The following is an 18,658-nucleotide window of genomic DNA, read 5'->3' on the forward strand; positions in this document are numbered from 1 at the left end:
TTTACATTTGAATTTGCCGCCGGTTCCACCCCCCCTGTGAACGTCACGTCGCAGGAGACGGAAGCCGGGGCACGGAGAGGATTGGGAGGAAGATCTGCCGCTAGACACCGCCGGGACACATCGCTGGATCCCGGTGACAAGGTAAGAAACCTCTCTTAAAGGATCCAGCGATGCTTCTGGCGGTACCCCGAGTGTGGCTCGGGGTTACTGCTTTTGGCTCTGAAATTTAACCCCGAGCCACACTCGGGAATACCGCTAAGAAGGTTAAAGAAAAAAAAAAAAAAATATATATATATATATATATATACATATACGGAATACTGTGTATATATTGACATTAACATGGTTATTAGCTTTCACCAGCACTCATTCTCTAATCCCACTTGTTCGAACACCCTCCCACCTATCTGAAGATTTTGCATATAGAAACATAAAGACCCAGAGATGACATCCCTGGGTCTAAATCAGCCTTTTTCAACCGGGGTGCCTTGGCAAAATTCCCAAAAATTGTCCAAAAATTGTATACAAACCAGAAGGTGGATTAAGCCTGCCTTTTAGTTACAAAAAGCCACAGGTTTTAATTGTGCACCATCACAACCTTCTATTCGCCAGCCTCCTAATGCCCAATGGCATTGGTTGATAAGGAGGACATCAGGCGCCTGCACAGCAACCTTGTTTGCCCTTCCCTTGCCCCTTTCTGTCAGCACTGGGGTCACATTAGCTCTGTGAGGAAGAGAAACATTGGCATACTAGTCAGTAACTATGTGCAAAGGCGTGTTTTGTTTTGGAAGAATAAATCACCGTTAACGTTGGGTGTCCTGTGTGTGGATGTTGCTGTGTTCTCTAAAACTATTAGTTTTGTTTTTACCATTTTAGAATAGGGTGCCTTGACATTGTGCAACATTTTAAAGGGTGCCCTGACTGAAAAAGAGGTTGAGAAACACTGGTCTACACTATGGTAGATAATGAAAACAGAAATGTTTTATTAAAAAAAAATAATCTTTAGCATGTTCATGAGGTGGAAGAGGGCAGGCCAGTGAGAACATATTCAGATCCAACCTCAGTTTTAACTTTCTCCACCTTGACTTCCAGGCGAGTGGCTTTAAGGTTGTATGATAAGGCTGTCCTATACTGCCCTATGATTTTCCCGTTAATGCCTAAAGAGAACCAAAAATTTATGATATTGTAGCTCTTCTAGTCTTAGATGTAGTGGATGCATTAGATTTCTCTTATCAGGCTTTGTTTTATTTTCTCCTGCTAATCCTGCTAATAACACACTTCTTCCCCTAGGGTGTCTACACTCACTTACTGTACTGTATCCATGGAGGAGCAGTGTAATTACCCTAGGATGCTTTAAAATGATTGTAAAGTGTCGCTTTTTTTTCCTATAAAAATAACAAACATGTTATACTTACCTTCTCTGTTGCAGTGGTTTTGCACAGGGCAGCCTGGGTCCTCTTCTTCTCGGGTCCCTCTTCTGTGATCCAGGCCCCTCCCTCCTGTTCAATTCCCCCACAGCAAGTAGCTTGCTATGGGGACACCCAAGCCAAGTCACCGCTCCCTGTGTCCATTCAGAGACGGAACCCTGACCCGGGCCCATCCCAATGGCACCACTGCTGTGTCTCAACCAATCAGGAGAGAGAATCACAGACGGCTGAGACACTCGTGGACATTGCTGGACAGAGAGGGAGCTCAAGTAAGTATTAGGGGGGCTGCTGCACACATGCCAGGCTCATGCCAGGAATGTAACAATCCCATTGGTTGTGCTCTCAACCAAACTGTTTAACCGTCCAATGGCTGGTGTCATGATTGATCACATGTGCAGCACCATGGCAGTTGTAGACTAAACAAAGGCCAAGATGGTGTCTTTCTTGGCTAAAAACAATAGGAGGATTTACTTCCAATTAAAAAAACAAAACAAACAAAGGTAGCCTTACCTGCCAAAAATATATGTAATTTTGGTTGGGAAGCTTTTTCAAATCTAGACACTCCTGAAATATAGCACTGCTAGGATCAAGTTTTTATTCTAATGCAATGAAAGAAATACAGCATGGTTCCCCCTTTCCTCTTTCCCAACCTGTGATTGGATAGTGAAACAGCAGCAATGCACAGATGAGGTCAACTCTCTGTCCTCCCCTTCTATTGGCCAACCCTAGTGTACCCTCCAGTATAGGAAATGAAAATGTAACTGAAGGTGTCAACTGCCTAGCTGTGCAGTGTGGCAGAGGTGTGGGAACCCCAGGACTGGCTGAATATAGTTATACATATGTTGGAAGTGAATACTTATATATTTTAGCTGTATATTTAGCTGTTGCCCTGTAAACTCTCTTGAAGGCTAAATCTTTTCTAACATCTGAAATCAAGATGGATTGCTGTATATTATAACTGGAAATGTGAAATATAAGAACATCAACCAATATTAAGGATATTCTAGACTGATAATATAATCTAAATGAAACAATTTTGTGAAGAAAAGGCAAAAAACTGAGACTGCATCATTGCATATTATTATTATTATTATTATTATTATTATTATTAATCCAAATAACAGTTTTCACAGGAAAATTGAACTTTTTTACATCACAGAGTGAAACATACTTACCAGCATTAAGGAGCTCAACTTGTGATTGGGGGTCTATACCAGGAGTTGTGGTGCTTCCAGTATGGGGTGTGGTGCTTCCAGCAGGGGTTGCAGTGCTTCCAGCAGGGGTTGTGGTGCTTCCAGTATGGGGTGTGGTGCTTCCAGTATGGGGTGTGGTGCTTCCAGCAGGGGTTGCGGTGCTTCCAGCAGTGGTTGCAGTGCTTCCAGTATGGGGTGTGGTGCTTCCAGCAGGGGTTGCAGTGCTTCCAGCAGGGGTTGTGGTGCTTCCAGTATGGGGTGTGGTGCTTCCAGTATGGGGTGTGGTGCTTGCAGCAGGGGTTACGGTGCTTCCAGTATGGGGTGTGGTGCTTCCAGCAGGGGTTGCGGTGCTTCCAGCAGGGGTTGCAGTGCTTGCAGCAGGGGTTGCAGTGCTTGCAGTGGGGGTTGCAGTGCTTCCAGCAGGAGTTGCGGTGCTTCCAGCAGGAGTTGCAGTGCTTGCAGCAGGGGTTGCAGTGCTTGCAGTGGGGGTTAAAGTGCTTCCAGCAGGAGTTGCGGTGCTTCCAGCAGGGGTTGCAGTGCTTCCAGCAGAGGTCGCAGTGCTTACAGCAGGGGTTGCGGTGCTTCCAGCAGGGGTTGCAGTGCTTCCAGCAGGGGTTGCGGTGCTTGCAGCAGGGGTTGCGGTGCTTCCAGCAGAGGTCGCAGTGCTTACAGCAGGGGTTGCAGTGCTTCCAGCAGGGGTTGTGGTGCTTCCAGCAGAGGTTGCAGTGCTTCCAGCAGAGGTTGCAGTGTTTCCAGCAGAGGTTGCAGTGCTTGCAGCAGAAGTTGCAGTGCTTGCAGCAGGGGTTGCAGTGCTTGCAGCAGAGGTTGCAGTACTTCCAGCAGAGGTTGCAGTGCTTGCAGCAGGGGTTGCAGTGCTTGCAGCAGAGGTTGCAGTACTTCCAGCAGAGGTCTGAGCATCTGTACATGTATATGAAAAGTGATATATTTACAAATTAGTGCCACAGTAAAATAGTGTATTACGCATACCATTTAATGCTTTCCATTACCCAGATAGACAAAGGGAATCTTAATAAACAGTTATTAAAATATATTGTACATACATGTGTTCATCAGCACTTCCAGAATAATAAATTGAAACTTTGCCTACTGCTACAAAGCATAGACCGGATGTATCTTTAACCACTTTAGGACCGGAGGATATTCCTGCTTAATGTCCAGGCCACTTTTTGCAACTTGGCACTGCGCGACTTTAACTGACAATTGCGTGGTCATGCAACACCGTACTTTCTTTTGGTGGTATTTGATCACCTCTGCGCTTTTCATTTTTTGTGATATTAATAAAAAAAAGAGCAAAAGTTTTGCAAAAAAATTTACATTTTCTACTTTGACAGTTAAAAAATATCCAATATATTCAATTTTTGTCATATATTTAGGCCAAAATGTATTTAGCTACATGTCTTTGACAAAATAATTCTCAATGAGCATATTTCTAACCACTTTAGGCCCGGAAGATTTTTCCCCATTCCTGACCAGCTATATTTTGCGATTCGGCACTGCATTATTTTAACGGACAATTGCAAGGTCGTTCAACGCTGTATCCAAATTCAATTTATGTCCTTTTTTTCCCCAGAAATAGAGCTTTCTTTTGGTGGTATTTCATCACCTGTGCGATTTTTATTTTTTGAAAAAAAGAGCGACAATTTTGAAAATAAATATATATATTTTTTACATTCTGATATATAACATTCCCCCCAAAAAAATGTTTTTTAATATTTTAGGCCAATTTGTTTTCTGCTACATATTTTTGGTAAAAAAAAAATCACAATAAGCATATTTTGATTGGTTTGCGCAAAATATTGCGTTTACTAACTATGGGAAAGATTTGTCATTTTTATTGTTTATTTTTTTTACTAGTAATGGCGGCGATCTGCGTTTTTTTTTTGCGGGACTGCGACATTGCGGCGGACAGATCGAACCCCTGACTGACATTTATGACACTTTTGGGGGGACCAGAGACATTACTACAGTAATCAGTGCTATAAATATGCACTGTTACTGTAATAATGACACTGGCAAGGAAGGGGTTAACACTGCTGGTGATCAAGGGGTTAAATGTATGCCTCATGCTTACTGACGTGTGTGGGGGGGAGGGGGCTGTGTGACACAGATCGCAGGTTCAGCTATGCTAAATCCTGTAATCTGTCACTGTCTGTCACATAGGAGATCCGCCCGCTTTGTTTACACAAGCGGGCGGATTTCCTCACTCGATCCCCGATGATCGGGGAAGAGCGGCGGTGATCACTGCCTCTCCTCCCCTGGCCCGACTCCCGCTGTGTCTGAATACAGCGGGAGCGAGCCTACGGTGGCGCGCACGCGCCGCCGAGAGGGGGCAGTATCCAGCAACGTAGGCCTACATCGCTGGACCCAGGAGAGCCACTTTGCCGCAGTACTGTCAATGTGAGCAGTCGGCAAGTGGTTAATAGATCTAAATACTGTATACGACTGAAACACATATAATGTTTTTTCTGCCAAAACTTTTACAAAGCAGTGCATACTACATTGGGATTGATTTACTCCTGCTCTTCTATATGCCTGGGTGTCATACAAAGGGTGTCACAACTTCTGAGAAGACTGAAGTTCTGCAAGGTTGGTGTCACTGCTCCGCCTCCTAGATACAATTCAGATGCATTCTCTCATTATAGGTAAACCTACTCTTTGAAGGGCAAGGGAAGGGAAGACATGATTGAAACCTTCAAATACATCAATGGAGTGAATAAAGTTCTGGGGCAATATTTTCAATATGAAGCCAAGATCAAGAACACGGGGACATGACCTCAGACTAGCAGGAGGAAAGTTCAAAACTTATCTTAGAAAGTATTATTTTACCTAAAGTGTATTTGATGCTTGGAATAAACTTCCAGCAGAGGTAGAGAGCCAGTCAATAGTAAGTACATTCAAATAAGACGGGTACAAACAATACTAGAGCTATATCTAATCAAAAATGGTAACTAACAAAAAAATAAAAAAAATGGAGCAGACTTGGTGAACCACATGGTCTTTTTTCTGCCCTCACTATTCTATGTTCTATGTTCTATGTAGTATATTCTAGTATTTCCCCCTCCCATCCACCATCCATTTTCCATTTTCTGTTTCCAGGTATTCATGCAGTTGAATAGAAAATGATTACCTTACTTTCTAATAAGGGACATGAAGCATTAAGAGTCTTTAATATGCTTTAAAGACTGTTTCTTACATAATGTTTTTTCATAGGGATTATCTCTTGCCTATTCATGGTCCAGGTGCTAGACATGTATAAAATGATTAATAAATATACATATTAATATTTAAAAAAAAATGATTGATTTTTAAATGTATATATCACTAGGGATGATCGAACTTTTCAAAAGTTCGGTTCGACCAGAACACCAGAACTTCCAGAAAGTTCGGCCCGGATTTCAGAACCCCATTGAAATCAATGGGACCCGAACTTCGGTAATCACAAAACCCCATTTTGAAGCCCTAAAACCCAATAAATGCCCCTAAAAAGTGCCTAGGGTTCTGGGTCATGCCCCAGAGACTATTAATCACACAAAAAAAAGTTCTTAAAAATTGTCAGTTTTGAAAGAGAGCCAATTATTGAAAAAATAATTGGAAAAAAAAAATGAGATTTCTTTGGATTTAGTGTCTGGGGGGGGTCTAAAAAGTGTACCTGTGAAGTTTCAGCTCTGTAGCATGTCCAGAACCAGAAAAAGTAGATTGTTTCTCTTAGGTCACTTACAGAACAGGGATATGGCTCCGCTATTTTCACGCCTTGCCGGTTTTGTAGCAAGCGTTTTTTTGGGAATTTTTTGGGGGTTATTGGAGGCAGGCATAACATCAGAACTTCTGTGTAGGGGTATATATACACACACACATGTATGTATATATACACATACACATATATAGGTGTGAAAGTAGCAGAACACTATACTTGCGCTAATGAAATAATTAACACCCATATTGCTTCTCCCCTGTGTATAAATACATATAAGTGTGTGTGTGTATATATACCCCTATACAGAAGTTCAGATGTTTTGCCTGCTTCCAAAGACCCCCAAAAAATGCCCAAAAAAAACGCCTGCAATAACACACCTTGGGTTTTTTTTTGGAGCAGGTGTTTTTTTGGGCATTTTTTGTGGGTCTTTGGAGGTAGGCAAAACATCTGAACTTCTGTATAGGGGTATATATACACACACACTTATATGTTTTTATACACTTACACATATATAGGTGTGATAGGAGCGGAGCCATATGCCTGTTAATTATTTCATTAGCGCAATCATAGTGTTCTGCTATTTTCACACCTATATATGTGTAGGTGTATGTATACATACATGTGTGTGTGTGTATATATACCCCTATACACAAGTTCAGATGTCATGCCTGACTCCAAAGACCCCCAAAAAATGCCCAAAAAAAACGCCTGCAATAACACACCTGGGTGTTTTTTTTTGGCGCAGGCGTTTTTTTGGGGCATTTTTTTGGGGTCTTTGGAGGCAGGCAAAACATCTGAACTTCTGTATAGGGGTATATATATACACACACATGTATGTATATATACACATACACATATATACGTGTTATAGGAGCAGAGCCATATGCCTGTTATTTATTTCATTAGCGCAAGCATAGTGTTCTGCTATTTTCACACCTATATATGTGTAGGTGTATATATACATACATGTGTGTGTATATATACCCCTATACACAAGTTCAGATGTCATGCCTGACTCCAAATATGTCCTCAAAAAAGCCCTACAAACGCCTGCAGCAAAAAGCAGGCTGACCGGCGAGAAGCCATATCGCTGCTCTGTAAGTCACATAAGAGAAACAATCTTTTCTCTATAGCGGTCACCCTGAAATGGAAGGGTTTGGTCACCCTGCCATAGCAGTCAGTGTCAGTTAACCCTACACTTCACTACGGTCACCCTGGCAATTAACATTTTCCCTACAGAAACTAGATTTTTGAAGCTAACTAAAGTGGAAAATAGCACCCTAACTACACTAGATATCCCTTTCCTCACACTAATAATTGCTAAATGACACTTTTGAAGCAGAAGTAACAGAACTGCTTCCACTCTCTTCCACGTCCCTGTATTAAAATGGTAGAAATTTGGCAGGGCTATCTTATATACTGGGGGGCGTATTCACTAATGATTGGCCTCTGGACCCCCTAGTCACTCCAATCACATTCCTAGCATTCTCCTGCCCCCTCAATTGGCTTTTACTGATGATTCTGGTCCAATCACAGGCTTTTAAAGCCCATTTCCTGGCCCATTGCATTTTGGTCAGTTCTGGTTGCCGAATTCTGAACTTTTTCAGCAAAAAGTTCGGAATTCGGACGAATTTCGAACACCCAATGTTCGGGTCGAACCGATGGTCGACCCGAACCGTTCGATCATCCCTATATATCACCAGTGTTGTTTTTTTTTTATATTTATTATGGTGTCTAAAGGCATGCAATGTGCAATGTAATGTGCTATTTTTTATATATTAAAGCGGCATTAAATCCAAAACCAAAAATATAATATATTGCAGCTTATCAATCCCTTAATATGGTGGCTGCATTTGTTTTCTTTTTTTCTTTTCCCCTCTGTTTTCACCTGTTCATCTGGCCAGTAACACAGCTCCAGTGCCCCCACTTTTGGACAGAAGCATTGTCAGTCTGGGAGGAGAGGGGGGTTTGATGTACTGGCAGGTTTACTGTAGATACACAAACAAATGAAAACCAAACTGCAGTTAAAATGTTTTAAGCAGTTTTGTTCCTCTTGGGATAAAGTTTTTACAAAAAAAAAAAAAAAAAAAACAAAATGGATCATTGTAAGCACCCCTGCCAGTGTTACATAGCTTGTCTGAGACCTTTAACCGCTTGCAGACCGCCGCACAACTATTTACTGCGGCAGTCAGCCCCGTACAGGCAAAACGACGTAGGGCTACGTTGCTCGCCTACGGGCCTCTAGGGGGTGAGCGCGTGCCCCCGGAGGCGTGCTTCCACCCCCGCTCGTTCACTAACATCCCCGCGCGAGTGACCGGCGGCTCCGATGTCTGCCGGTCACTCGCAATTTCCCACTGGTGTAACTGCAGAGATCATACGATCCTGCTATGTAGGATTGTATGTCTCTGTGGTTACATCACAAGCCACGCCCCCCACAGTTAGAATCACGCCCCTAGGGATACATTTAACCCACTGATCACCAATAAAGTTAACCCCTTCCCTGCCAGTGTCAATTTTACAGTAACAGTGCATATGTATAGCACTGATTACTGTAGTAATGTCACTGGTATCCCCAAAAGTGTCAAAAATGTAAGTCAGGGGTCCGATCTGTCCGCCGCAATGTCGCAGTCCCACAAAAAACATCGCAGATCGCAATAAAAAACAATAAAAATGACATAAATCTTTCCCGTAGATAGTAGACGCAATAACTTTTGAGCAAACCACACAAAATACGCTTATTGCGATTTTGTTTACCAAACATATGTAGCAGAAAACAAATTGGCCTAAAATGTTAAAAAATTGTGATTTTTACATTTTTTTGGGGGGAATTTCATATAAAAGAATTTGAAAAATATTGTTATTTTTTCAAAATTGTCCCTGTTTTTTTGTTTATAGCGCAAAAAGTAAAAATCGCACAGGTGATCAAATACCACCAAAATAAAGCTCTGTTTGTGGGAAAAAAAGGACATCAATTTAATTTGGGTACAGCACCGCACGACCGCGCAATTTTCTGTTAAAATCACGCAGTGCCGAATCGCAAAATAGGCCCTGGTCTTTGAGCAGGAAAATCCTCCGGGGCTTAAGTGGTTAACTGCTACATCTGCAGGTCAGCTTGTTTTGTTGAAAAATAACAGAATTGCTTGCAGGACAACCAGGTGAAAATAAAAGAAAGAAAGCTTAAACAAGAAAACAAATGTGGGCATCACATCTAAGAATTGGCAAGCTGCAATGAAAATTTTTTTTTCCTGCAAAACAGTAGCTAACACGAATAGTGTGAACATACCCTCAGCCCTTCACTCTTTATATTTATAATTCTTCCTGTATTTTTTGGTATGCACAAATCTTCATTGTTGCCAGTCGGAAAAAAAAAAAAATGTAATAACTGAAATCAACAGGTAAATTCTCTAACTATGGGATCTAGCTTTTCTGAGATGTAATCCAAGATAACATTTTTATTCCAGTTGGAGCACAGTGTGAAACGTCTGTGAATCACTTTATGCATCTCATAATGTATGAGTCAGTTTTTTTTAATTAAATATATCAGCAGATCTCAGCTACAGAATAATAATGTACACTAAATCTGAATCAGAATGTCCCCATACCCCAGAAGGTAAGGTGAAAAGCCCTGTGTGAGTGACTGTGTGCAGATTATAGGATTTTTTTTTAGGGTTTACAATGCTTTCTATTGCATCATTTCCACTTGCCTGTTGCATTCATTTATTATTAATTTTTTAAAAATGGAATTCGGTCATAGAATTCTGTTGGCGGTAGCAAAAAATTAGCAGTATGTTATAAAGTATGATCTTAGTGAAGTTGTTTTAATGGATAGTTTTTGGCAAATTGGATGAAAAAAAAAAAAAGTTTATAAGTTATTACTGAGGATTCTACACAAGATACTTTCAGCTTAGGTTCACACTAGTGCTTCTGCAGTATGATACGTTTTTTTTTAATGCATTTTTCTAGTGCGACTTTGCACATTTTGGAAACGTTTTTAACACATTTTTCATGCTTAATGCATTTTTTTGTAAGAGAAGGATTTTTACACAAAAACACACAAAAATGCATGTACATGCGCTTTACATACGTTTTTGGTGCATTACTATTGAAGTCTATGTGGCCAAAAATCATCCTGCAATTGCACCTGTACTTTTTAAAAATGCGCTGCAGCTGCACTGCATTGATGTGAATAGGCACCATAGAGATAAATGTCATTTAGATGACCGTACAGTGCAGCCCAGCAGCAACTGAAGAAAAAAGCGCACCAATGTGAATGGGGGCAGGTGCGTAACTACAGGGGTCGCAGGAGAGCAATTGCAACCCAACCCCATGCTCCAGGGGGCCTGTGTGGCTCCCCCTGCTCTACACCTGGATAGGAGGGGCAGCAAGGGTGAAATATAGAGGAACTGAAGCCCTCCATTTTTCTCCTGCAGCTGCTAAAAGCCTGTTTCTCCTGTTCTCATTCCTGCAGGCATTCAGCGGCTGCAGGAGGAAAATGGAGGGCCTCTCTATGTGGTTCCTCTCCATGCTACCCCTCTTATCCAGGTTACTTGTCCCTGCTTACCCTGGGCCACTGTAGGCTCCTCTGGTCCTCCTTCCCCTGCAGCTCTGCTGTCTTCCACCCTCCCTTCTCCTGCTGGCTGTTGTATCAAGATGGAGAAAAGGGAAGGGGGCCGGTAAATATGTAATTTGCCGACCCCTTCTTTTTCTGAATGGACACAGTAAGTGATGGGTACTGATTGCTCCTGTGTCCATCCACAACTGAAGCATAGTAAACTATGTTTACTATGCTTCAGTTTGTGAATGAATGGGAAGCTCTGTAGAGAGCTATTCCTGTCAATTCATTCTATGCAGCTGAGGCTGAAGAGATGGATATTGAGGGCTGTTCCTCAATCTCCTTTCTCTGTTTCATAGGTCAGAGGTCTGTTTAGATCCATGATTATTAACTGGAGCCCCCCAGCAGAGCTAAAAAAAATTGCAAAAACAAAAAAAAACAAAATTTTAAGAAATAAATAAATAAAATAAAATGGTAAAAAATAATGTAAAAAAACCTCTTATTTTCAGTATCTTTTATTTAAAGTACAGTGTTTTCTATTGAAATTCAAATATTAGAGGATTTTACCTACCAGCCAAATTTTTTTCTATGCATACATTGCTGATCCTTTCTAATAAATGCAGTCAGACCTGACTTTGACCTTCTGCAGTTAACTTGCACAGCTAGGACACATTGCTGTCTCTGCCTGTAATTGGAGAGTGAAGGAGCAGCAAACTGTGCCTGTAGAACTCCTAATTGTCCTCAAGTGCTGATGTACAGAAAATTACAAAGGACTAATATAAACTCACATTTAGGCATTTACACCAGGTGTATTCTGTCAATGTAAGATTTTTTTTTAAATGCAAGCATAACTGCATTCATTAGTAATTACCCATATCTAAATATGTTACAGCTTTAAACAAACAGCAGATACGTTACTTTGTCCATAATGGAGCCTTATTTTTTTCTTATTGTTCTTTCTCTAGTATTTCTTTTTTTTTTTTTTCATTTTTGGTGAAGGGAGCCTATGTAGAGTCACCTGGACATCTTTAGAGTTTATTTTTTCTGGCATATGTGACATCTTATTTCTTACCTTTCTAAACCTTATTTATATCTTTTTTTTTTATGACAAAAGCATGGGGATTCAAAAAAGAATCAACGCTGCTCTAATTTTAGAAGTGTCTAATTTTTTGCATAAGACGCCTATACCTATTCAATAGATGATGCTCTTTTTAAAAATAAGTAATAATAATAACCTCAAAAGACTTAAAGAGGTTCTAAACACAGAAGTTTTTTTTTTTTTTTTACCTTAATGCATTCTATGCATTAGGGTAAAAAACCCTCTGTGTGCAGCTCCAGCCCCCCCTCTCATACTTACCTGAGCCCGATCTCAAGCCAGTGCTCAGCACAAGAGCAGTCGCTCTCTCCTCACTGGGAATGGAGGCAGCAGTAGGAGCCATTGGTTCCTGTTGCTGTTAATCAAAGCCTATGATAAGGGAGTAGGGGAAGGGCCGAGCCAGGCTCTGTGTGTCAGTAGAAACACAGAGCCCGGCTCAGAATCAAATCCGCACTGGTGCCCCCACAGCAAGTGGCTTGCTGTGGGGGCACTTGTAAGGGAGGAACAGCCAGGAGCACAGGTGGAGAACCCCAGAAGAGGAGGATGGGGAATGTTCTGTGCAAAACCACTGCACAGAGCAGGTAAGTGTAACATGTTTGTTATTTTACTTTAAAGTGATTTTAAAGTCTCATTTTTCTAGTTAAAAATAACAAACGTGTTATACTTACCTCCTCTGTGTAATGGTTTTGCACAGAGCAGTCCAGTCCCTCCTCTTCTCTGGTCCCTCTTCGGCTCTCCTGGCCCCTCCCTCATGCAGCTTGCTATGGAGGCACATGAATCGAGCTGCAGCTTCCTGTGTCCATTCAGACAGAGCTGTGGTCCGGCCCACCCCTTTCTCTCCTCATTGGCTGACTGACTTTAAATGACAGCAGCAGGAGCCAATGGCCCTGAGTTGCTGTCTCAGCCAATAAGAGAGAGGGCAGGCGTCACATGTATTAAGCCAAAAATGTATTGCACGGTAAAACAGTGTAGTGACTTACACTGAAAAAAGCACCAGTCTGCAATCCATGTCAGAGCGTCTATTCCTCACTGAACCGGTCATCCTCCGGCCCGGAAGTGATGTCATAGGAAGCTAGTCCACGGGGCTGGTTAGACCGGAAGCCACAATGGAACGCAGGCTACCGGAAGTGACGTAACGCATTTCGAGCATGCGCACTCGGCTCCTTCTTCAGACGTCTGAAGAAGGAGCCGAGTGCGCATGCTCCGAAACGCGTTACGTCACTTCCGGTAGCCTGCGTTCCATTGTGGCTTCCGGTCTAACCAGCCCCGTGGACTAGCTTCCTATGACATCACTTCCGGGCCGGAGGATGACCGGTTCAGTGAGGAATAGATGCTCTGACATGGATTTCAGACTGGTGCTTTTTTCAGTGTAAGTCACTACATTGTTTTACCGTGCAATACATTTTTGGCTCAATACATGTGGCGCCTGCCCTCTCTCTTATTGTTGCCAGCAGGATTTTCCGAGTTTTACCGCCAGTGCTGCCTGGTATTTGGCCATCTGGATAGTTCATAAAGAAGATTTATTGGACACCCCTTGTGCCTTTTTTGGTGGATCTCCCTTCCGGTCAGTGGCGCCCAACACCTATCTCTCTGGTCTCAGCCAATAGGGAGGGGAGCCCCGGGCAGCCGAGACACTCCGGCAACCTCGCTGAATCTAGATGGATCTCAAGGAAGTATTAGGGGGTTTGCTGCACACAGAAAGCTTTTTATCTTAATGCATAGAAAGTATTAAGATAAAAAATAACCTTCTGACTTTACAATCACTTTAAGGCTAGATTTAGTTTTGCCATCCCCTTACACAATAAGTAATTTTGCAATATTATATAGGGAGTGTTTTAAGTTTACTGTATCATTATCACTGCATCCTTGTTTTTAAATACATGGTTTAATTAATTGAACAATGCATGATGGGAGCTTTAACCTTGTAGCTGCACTTATGCCAAGCCCATGATTGAAGCAATCAATAAAATAAACTCTGAAATCTAATGTTCTTGGTCAAATCTCCAAATTACCTGTTTGGATCAACAGATGTAAGAAAAAAAAATCATTTGATCATTAACATCTTTATATGTCTCATACTGCCTGTGCCTGAACTATCGTCAGTGTCAATGCTGCTTTTTTATAACCTTGGAAGAATAATAATGTGCATATATTATAATACAGAATCAATTCAAATTAAATTGATGCAGGATAATCCTCAAATGATATCCATAGTAAATTGGTTTTAGGCTTTTGTCATCCTTTAAATATCCTGATTATTCCATCATATGATCAATAAAAATTATCTCTTAGTAGATCTCACCTTGTGGAATTTTTGGGAATGACCCTTTTCACTGCTTTAACTAGGACAAGCTGTAGAATACTAGGAATGCTGTATGTGGTAATGACACTAATTAATAGGAATAATGTAGGCAGTAATGACACAATTAATTGCCCAATGCATGATAGGAGCTTCTACTATAAAGCTGCACTCATGCCAAGCCCCTAATTTAACTTTATTCAGGGGCACTGACTCAGGATAAAATCAGAGTAAGCTGCAAATGGGAGTGGGCTCATGGGCGCATTCTTTGTAATGGCTAGTTGTGTTTAGAACATACCTAAGCAAGAATTTGCTTGACACGTGCTTCCTTTTCTGCGTCATAACAAATATTTTATAGATTATTATTTTTATTTTTTTCTGCAGTGCACCAATGCACACAAGACTGTGATAAATAGTTATCCAATTGATATATGTATTATGTCAACTGGTTCAGTCCTCTCTAGGGCACTCCTGCTCTGAAATCCTTCCACATCAGTTGACCAGGCTGACCCACCTGCCCTGCAATTAAATGGACTCTGTAACTTTTTTTCTGACATCTACCAGCAAAGCCAATTAACATATGCTAAAGACTAATACTTTCTCACTCATAAGCCTGGCCTTAGTTTGGGGGCTAGTAAGAACCTTAGAAAGTGGTAGGTTATTACGTTCTTACTAGCCCCCCCCCCCCCCCTAGTTTGGGGGCTAGTAAGAACCTTAGAACATGTTTGGTTATTAGTTAAATGCCCTTTTTCTAACCTTTCTTTCCCTATTTGTGACCTTTTTCACAAATTCCTCCTGTAACTTTCCATATAATATACTGTATGTTCCCTTATATAAGGACACAACGAGTTCTCTGTTTTTCAATTTGCAATTTTGGGGATTAAAATAAATAATTAAATATACACTATACAGTATTAAAGTAACTCAGGATTACCACCCAAACATTATAAAATTCATAATTCAATAAATATAGTTTAGTGACTTTATTGAAATAAATAAATACTCATATAATCTAAGGATCCTTATTCAAACAAATAAGTCCCACAAGGCTACGAACTTTGCCAATAACATCATTCATTCTTCTAAGCCGATGAAAGGTAAAGTCTAGTTGATTCTTTAAATCTCAATTATTGATTGCAGAAGGTGGACTGGTTACCATAGCTCATAGTTTTTTCCTACAGGACGTTGAAATGATGATCTTAGATTTTTTTGTTTTTTTTGTTAAAGCTTTTGAGTATATTATGCCATTGAAATAGAATTACTGTTCTACTCAGATCTACACAGTGGTCAAAATATCATCATCAAAGGGTACAATAATAAACAATATTACTTAAAAATTTAAATACATTTTTCTGCCATAAATGTTAAACATTTTTTCCTTAACTATAGTCTAGATCAGTGATGGCAAACCTCGGAACCCCAGATGTTTTGGAACTATATTTCCCATGAGGCTCATCCACTCTGCAGTATATTTGAGCCTCATGGGAAATGTAGTTCCAAAACATCTGGGGTGCCAAGGTTCTCCATTACTGGTCTAGGTTTATTACATTAGAGATTTATACCAAATATGCAGCCTTCAAAATAATCTTATTTTACAATCTATAAAATAAACTCTGAAATCTCCAAATTACCTATCTTGATCAACAGAAGTAAGAGTAGAAATCCTTTGATCATCAGCATCTTTGCATGTCCCATAGTGCTTGTGTTATTGTCTCTGACTCAGGTTAACAGAACAGAGGTCCAAAACGATCTTCAGCATCAACACTGCCTCTTATATATCCTGGGAAGAATAACTCTTACGAATATATTATAATATAGAATCAGTTTTAATAGATACAGGGCAATCCTCAAATGAGATGCATAGTAAATTGGTTTAAGCTTTTGTCATCCTTTAGCTATCCTAAGTATTGTATCATTTGATAAGCAAAACTATTCTCTTAGGAATTTTTTGGGAACAGCCCTTTCCCAAAGCTTTATTTAGAACAAACTGTAGAATAATTGGAATAATGTAGGTACTAATGACACACATAAGGAGCTAGGCATAATTAATGTTTTAAATATTATATTAAGAACAATGATATAGCAAGATAGGAAGGTCTAAGGTAGTCTTTGCATTGTGAATAACTGAATACCTTCATGCCAGTTACCTCAGTGAAACTAGCAAAGAAAACCTCAATCATTTGTAGTGCTTACCCCCGCAGGAAGCTGCTGGTGATGATGGGTTCTCATGTAGTCAAGAAAAGCAATGCACAAACTGAAGTCCCAATAAATCCCAATAGGGAATTGAGAAGTCAGTGCTCAGGCTCTAAATGTCTTCCAGTCACCCATATGAAAATAGGCGGCTGGCGACCCGAAACATTCAAGTGTATGAGTCTTTATTTGCTACAAAGTGATAACAGGAAAAAACACTTACACGTTTCGTCCAAGTGGCCTTAGTCATAGCATGTCTCTTAAAGCTGCTTGGTCCCCACTGAAGGCCGATCACAGCTGTGGAACATAAGCGTTAGTATGCTACACTATAACACTACACAGGAAATAGGCCAAGCAACTGGTGTTAGATTAAATGAATGACTTAAAGCAATGCAATTAAACAATGCATAAATCATATACTAGGAAGATAAACAGATTTGAAGATACTGTACTAAGCAGATTGTCACTGACCCATTAACTGGCAATCAGTAGAACTGCAGCAATGTTAAATGTAACTATAATTAGTGAAACTAGAGTTATTTGCATAAACTACTCGGGAAAATAAAGAGTCCTTGTGTGCACACTACGCATACCCGCAACCCCAATAGCGAGTGGGCATAGGCCTCCCTGATGTAGGAGTACCTCTAAGGGTGTCTGAAAAGTGTCTGAAAAGTAAAAAAGGTGTTTGAAAGTAAAAAATGATACATGTTAACCTGCTATCTGCTGGGACCTGTGGTGCTTTTTTAAGCACCACATTGCAGGACAATGTTTTGTTTTTTTCATCAATCCCTGGACAGTATAATAAAACTGGGACTGTTATAGCAATCTAGGACTGCCTTTTTATACTGTTGCTAGGTAAATACAGTTCAGTTCTGTTAACTAAAAAAAAAAGCCAAAGAAAAGAAAATTGATGCAGCCACCACATCTAAAGACTGGAATTTGCAATGTATTACATTTTTGGTTTTCGGTTTAATACCACTTTTAGGCTATGCTTGGCCTAATAAATTCTTTAAAATACCTCAAGGTGCGTTGGTAAGTGCCGGGTGAGCGAGGTTTGTCAGCTTCAAGTGTGCAGAGAAATCACAAAACAATTTAGCGGCTCCTCTGGGGGTAGCGCTGCAATACTTAAAGGTTTTACAATATTTGTCCATCTTAAACCATTGCATATTGTAAAAAATTGATGATTTTCAAAAGAAAACAAATTAAAAAAAACATTGTTCAGGTGGGTTCTCCTATTTCATAGTTTTGGTAACTTTGGGGGCGTTTTGGAGCATTTCCGCTCATCACGTGTAGGGCAGTTTATTCACCTGAATGGGCTGCTCTATGTGCGACAAACACTTCAAAGAAGCTACAGATTAGATTTTTCAAAGCTATTTAATAGGAGGACATACCTATATATCCAATCACTCTTGTACAATCACATTTTATCCCCACCATTTCTTTTTACATGCATCTGCCTGAGACCACTATCCTGATCCTGATCCACCCTAGAACATCAACTACTTACCTGGAGTGGACAAGTTTGGTGGAGGATTGATCCATCCTTTAAAGGGATCAAAGGCAATTTGGGTCCTTGCGACCTAAATCGATCTGGTAAGAAGCAAAAAGTGCCTACTTTTACCAAGAGCACAAAATTTGAGCACAAAAGCACTTTGAAGATTCTATTTATATATTTATTTACTATCACTGACTATTTCACCAGTTGCACTAATAATTTTATATATTACGGATTTTACTGTCAGTCATATGCGATTTCATGCAAATCCAGTAATTTAATTATTTATATTTTATCACCATTGTCACATTTATGATTTAAATCATCACCTAAGTCACAATATATATATTACTACAGTGCGTATATTATTTGGTATATTTTATCATTTTATTAGGTATCATAAACTATTTATACATTGGTTTTACATTTTTGATACAGATACTATTTATATCACTTATCTAGAATATATATTTATTTATCATCACAAGATATACATACAAGCCCACTATATTACCAGCACTATTTTTTTTCATTAGTTTTAACATTTGTTGTTTTTTTGGTATTTTACCATAAAATAAAAAAGAGCAGCAGGTATCCCACATCCTACATAGGGCTAGACACGAAAACTAGGCACCTTCACCCTGATAAATAAACATTTTATAGCATATGGCAAGCTTTACAGACTTCCAGG

At 40.2% G+C, this 18,658-nt stretch overlaps 1 protein-coding gene across 1 annotated transcript; it reads right to left on the reverse strand.

Annotated features, from left to right (window-relative positions):
• Positions 1-1,011: 1,011 nt before the first annotated feature.
• LOC309559802 (uncharacterized protein) lies at positions 1,012-16,016 on the reverse strand (the record flags this gene model as incomplete). The annotated part of the gene is made up of 3 exons (XM_082263240.1): positions 15,914-16,016; positions 2,603-3,538; positions 1,012-1,157 (listed from the first exon to the last, which is right to left on the reverse strand). The coding sequence occupies exons 1-3, from the start codon at positions 15,975-15,977 to the stop codon at positions 1,012-1,014; spliced, it is 1,146 nt and encodes a 381-aa protein (XP_082119366.1). The 5' UTR covers positions 15,978-16,016.
• Between the last annotated feature and the right edge of the window lie 2,642 nt (positions 16,017-18,658).

This window comes from Pelophylax lessonae (genome assembly GCF_965119305.1).
Source record: "Pelophylax lessonae genome assembly, chromosome: 7".
Taxonomy (NCBI): domain Eukaryota; kingdom Metazoa; phylum Chordata; class Amphibia; order Anura; family Ranidae; genus Pelophylax; species Pelophylax lessonae.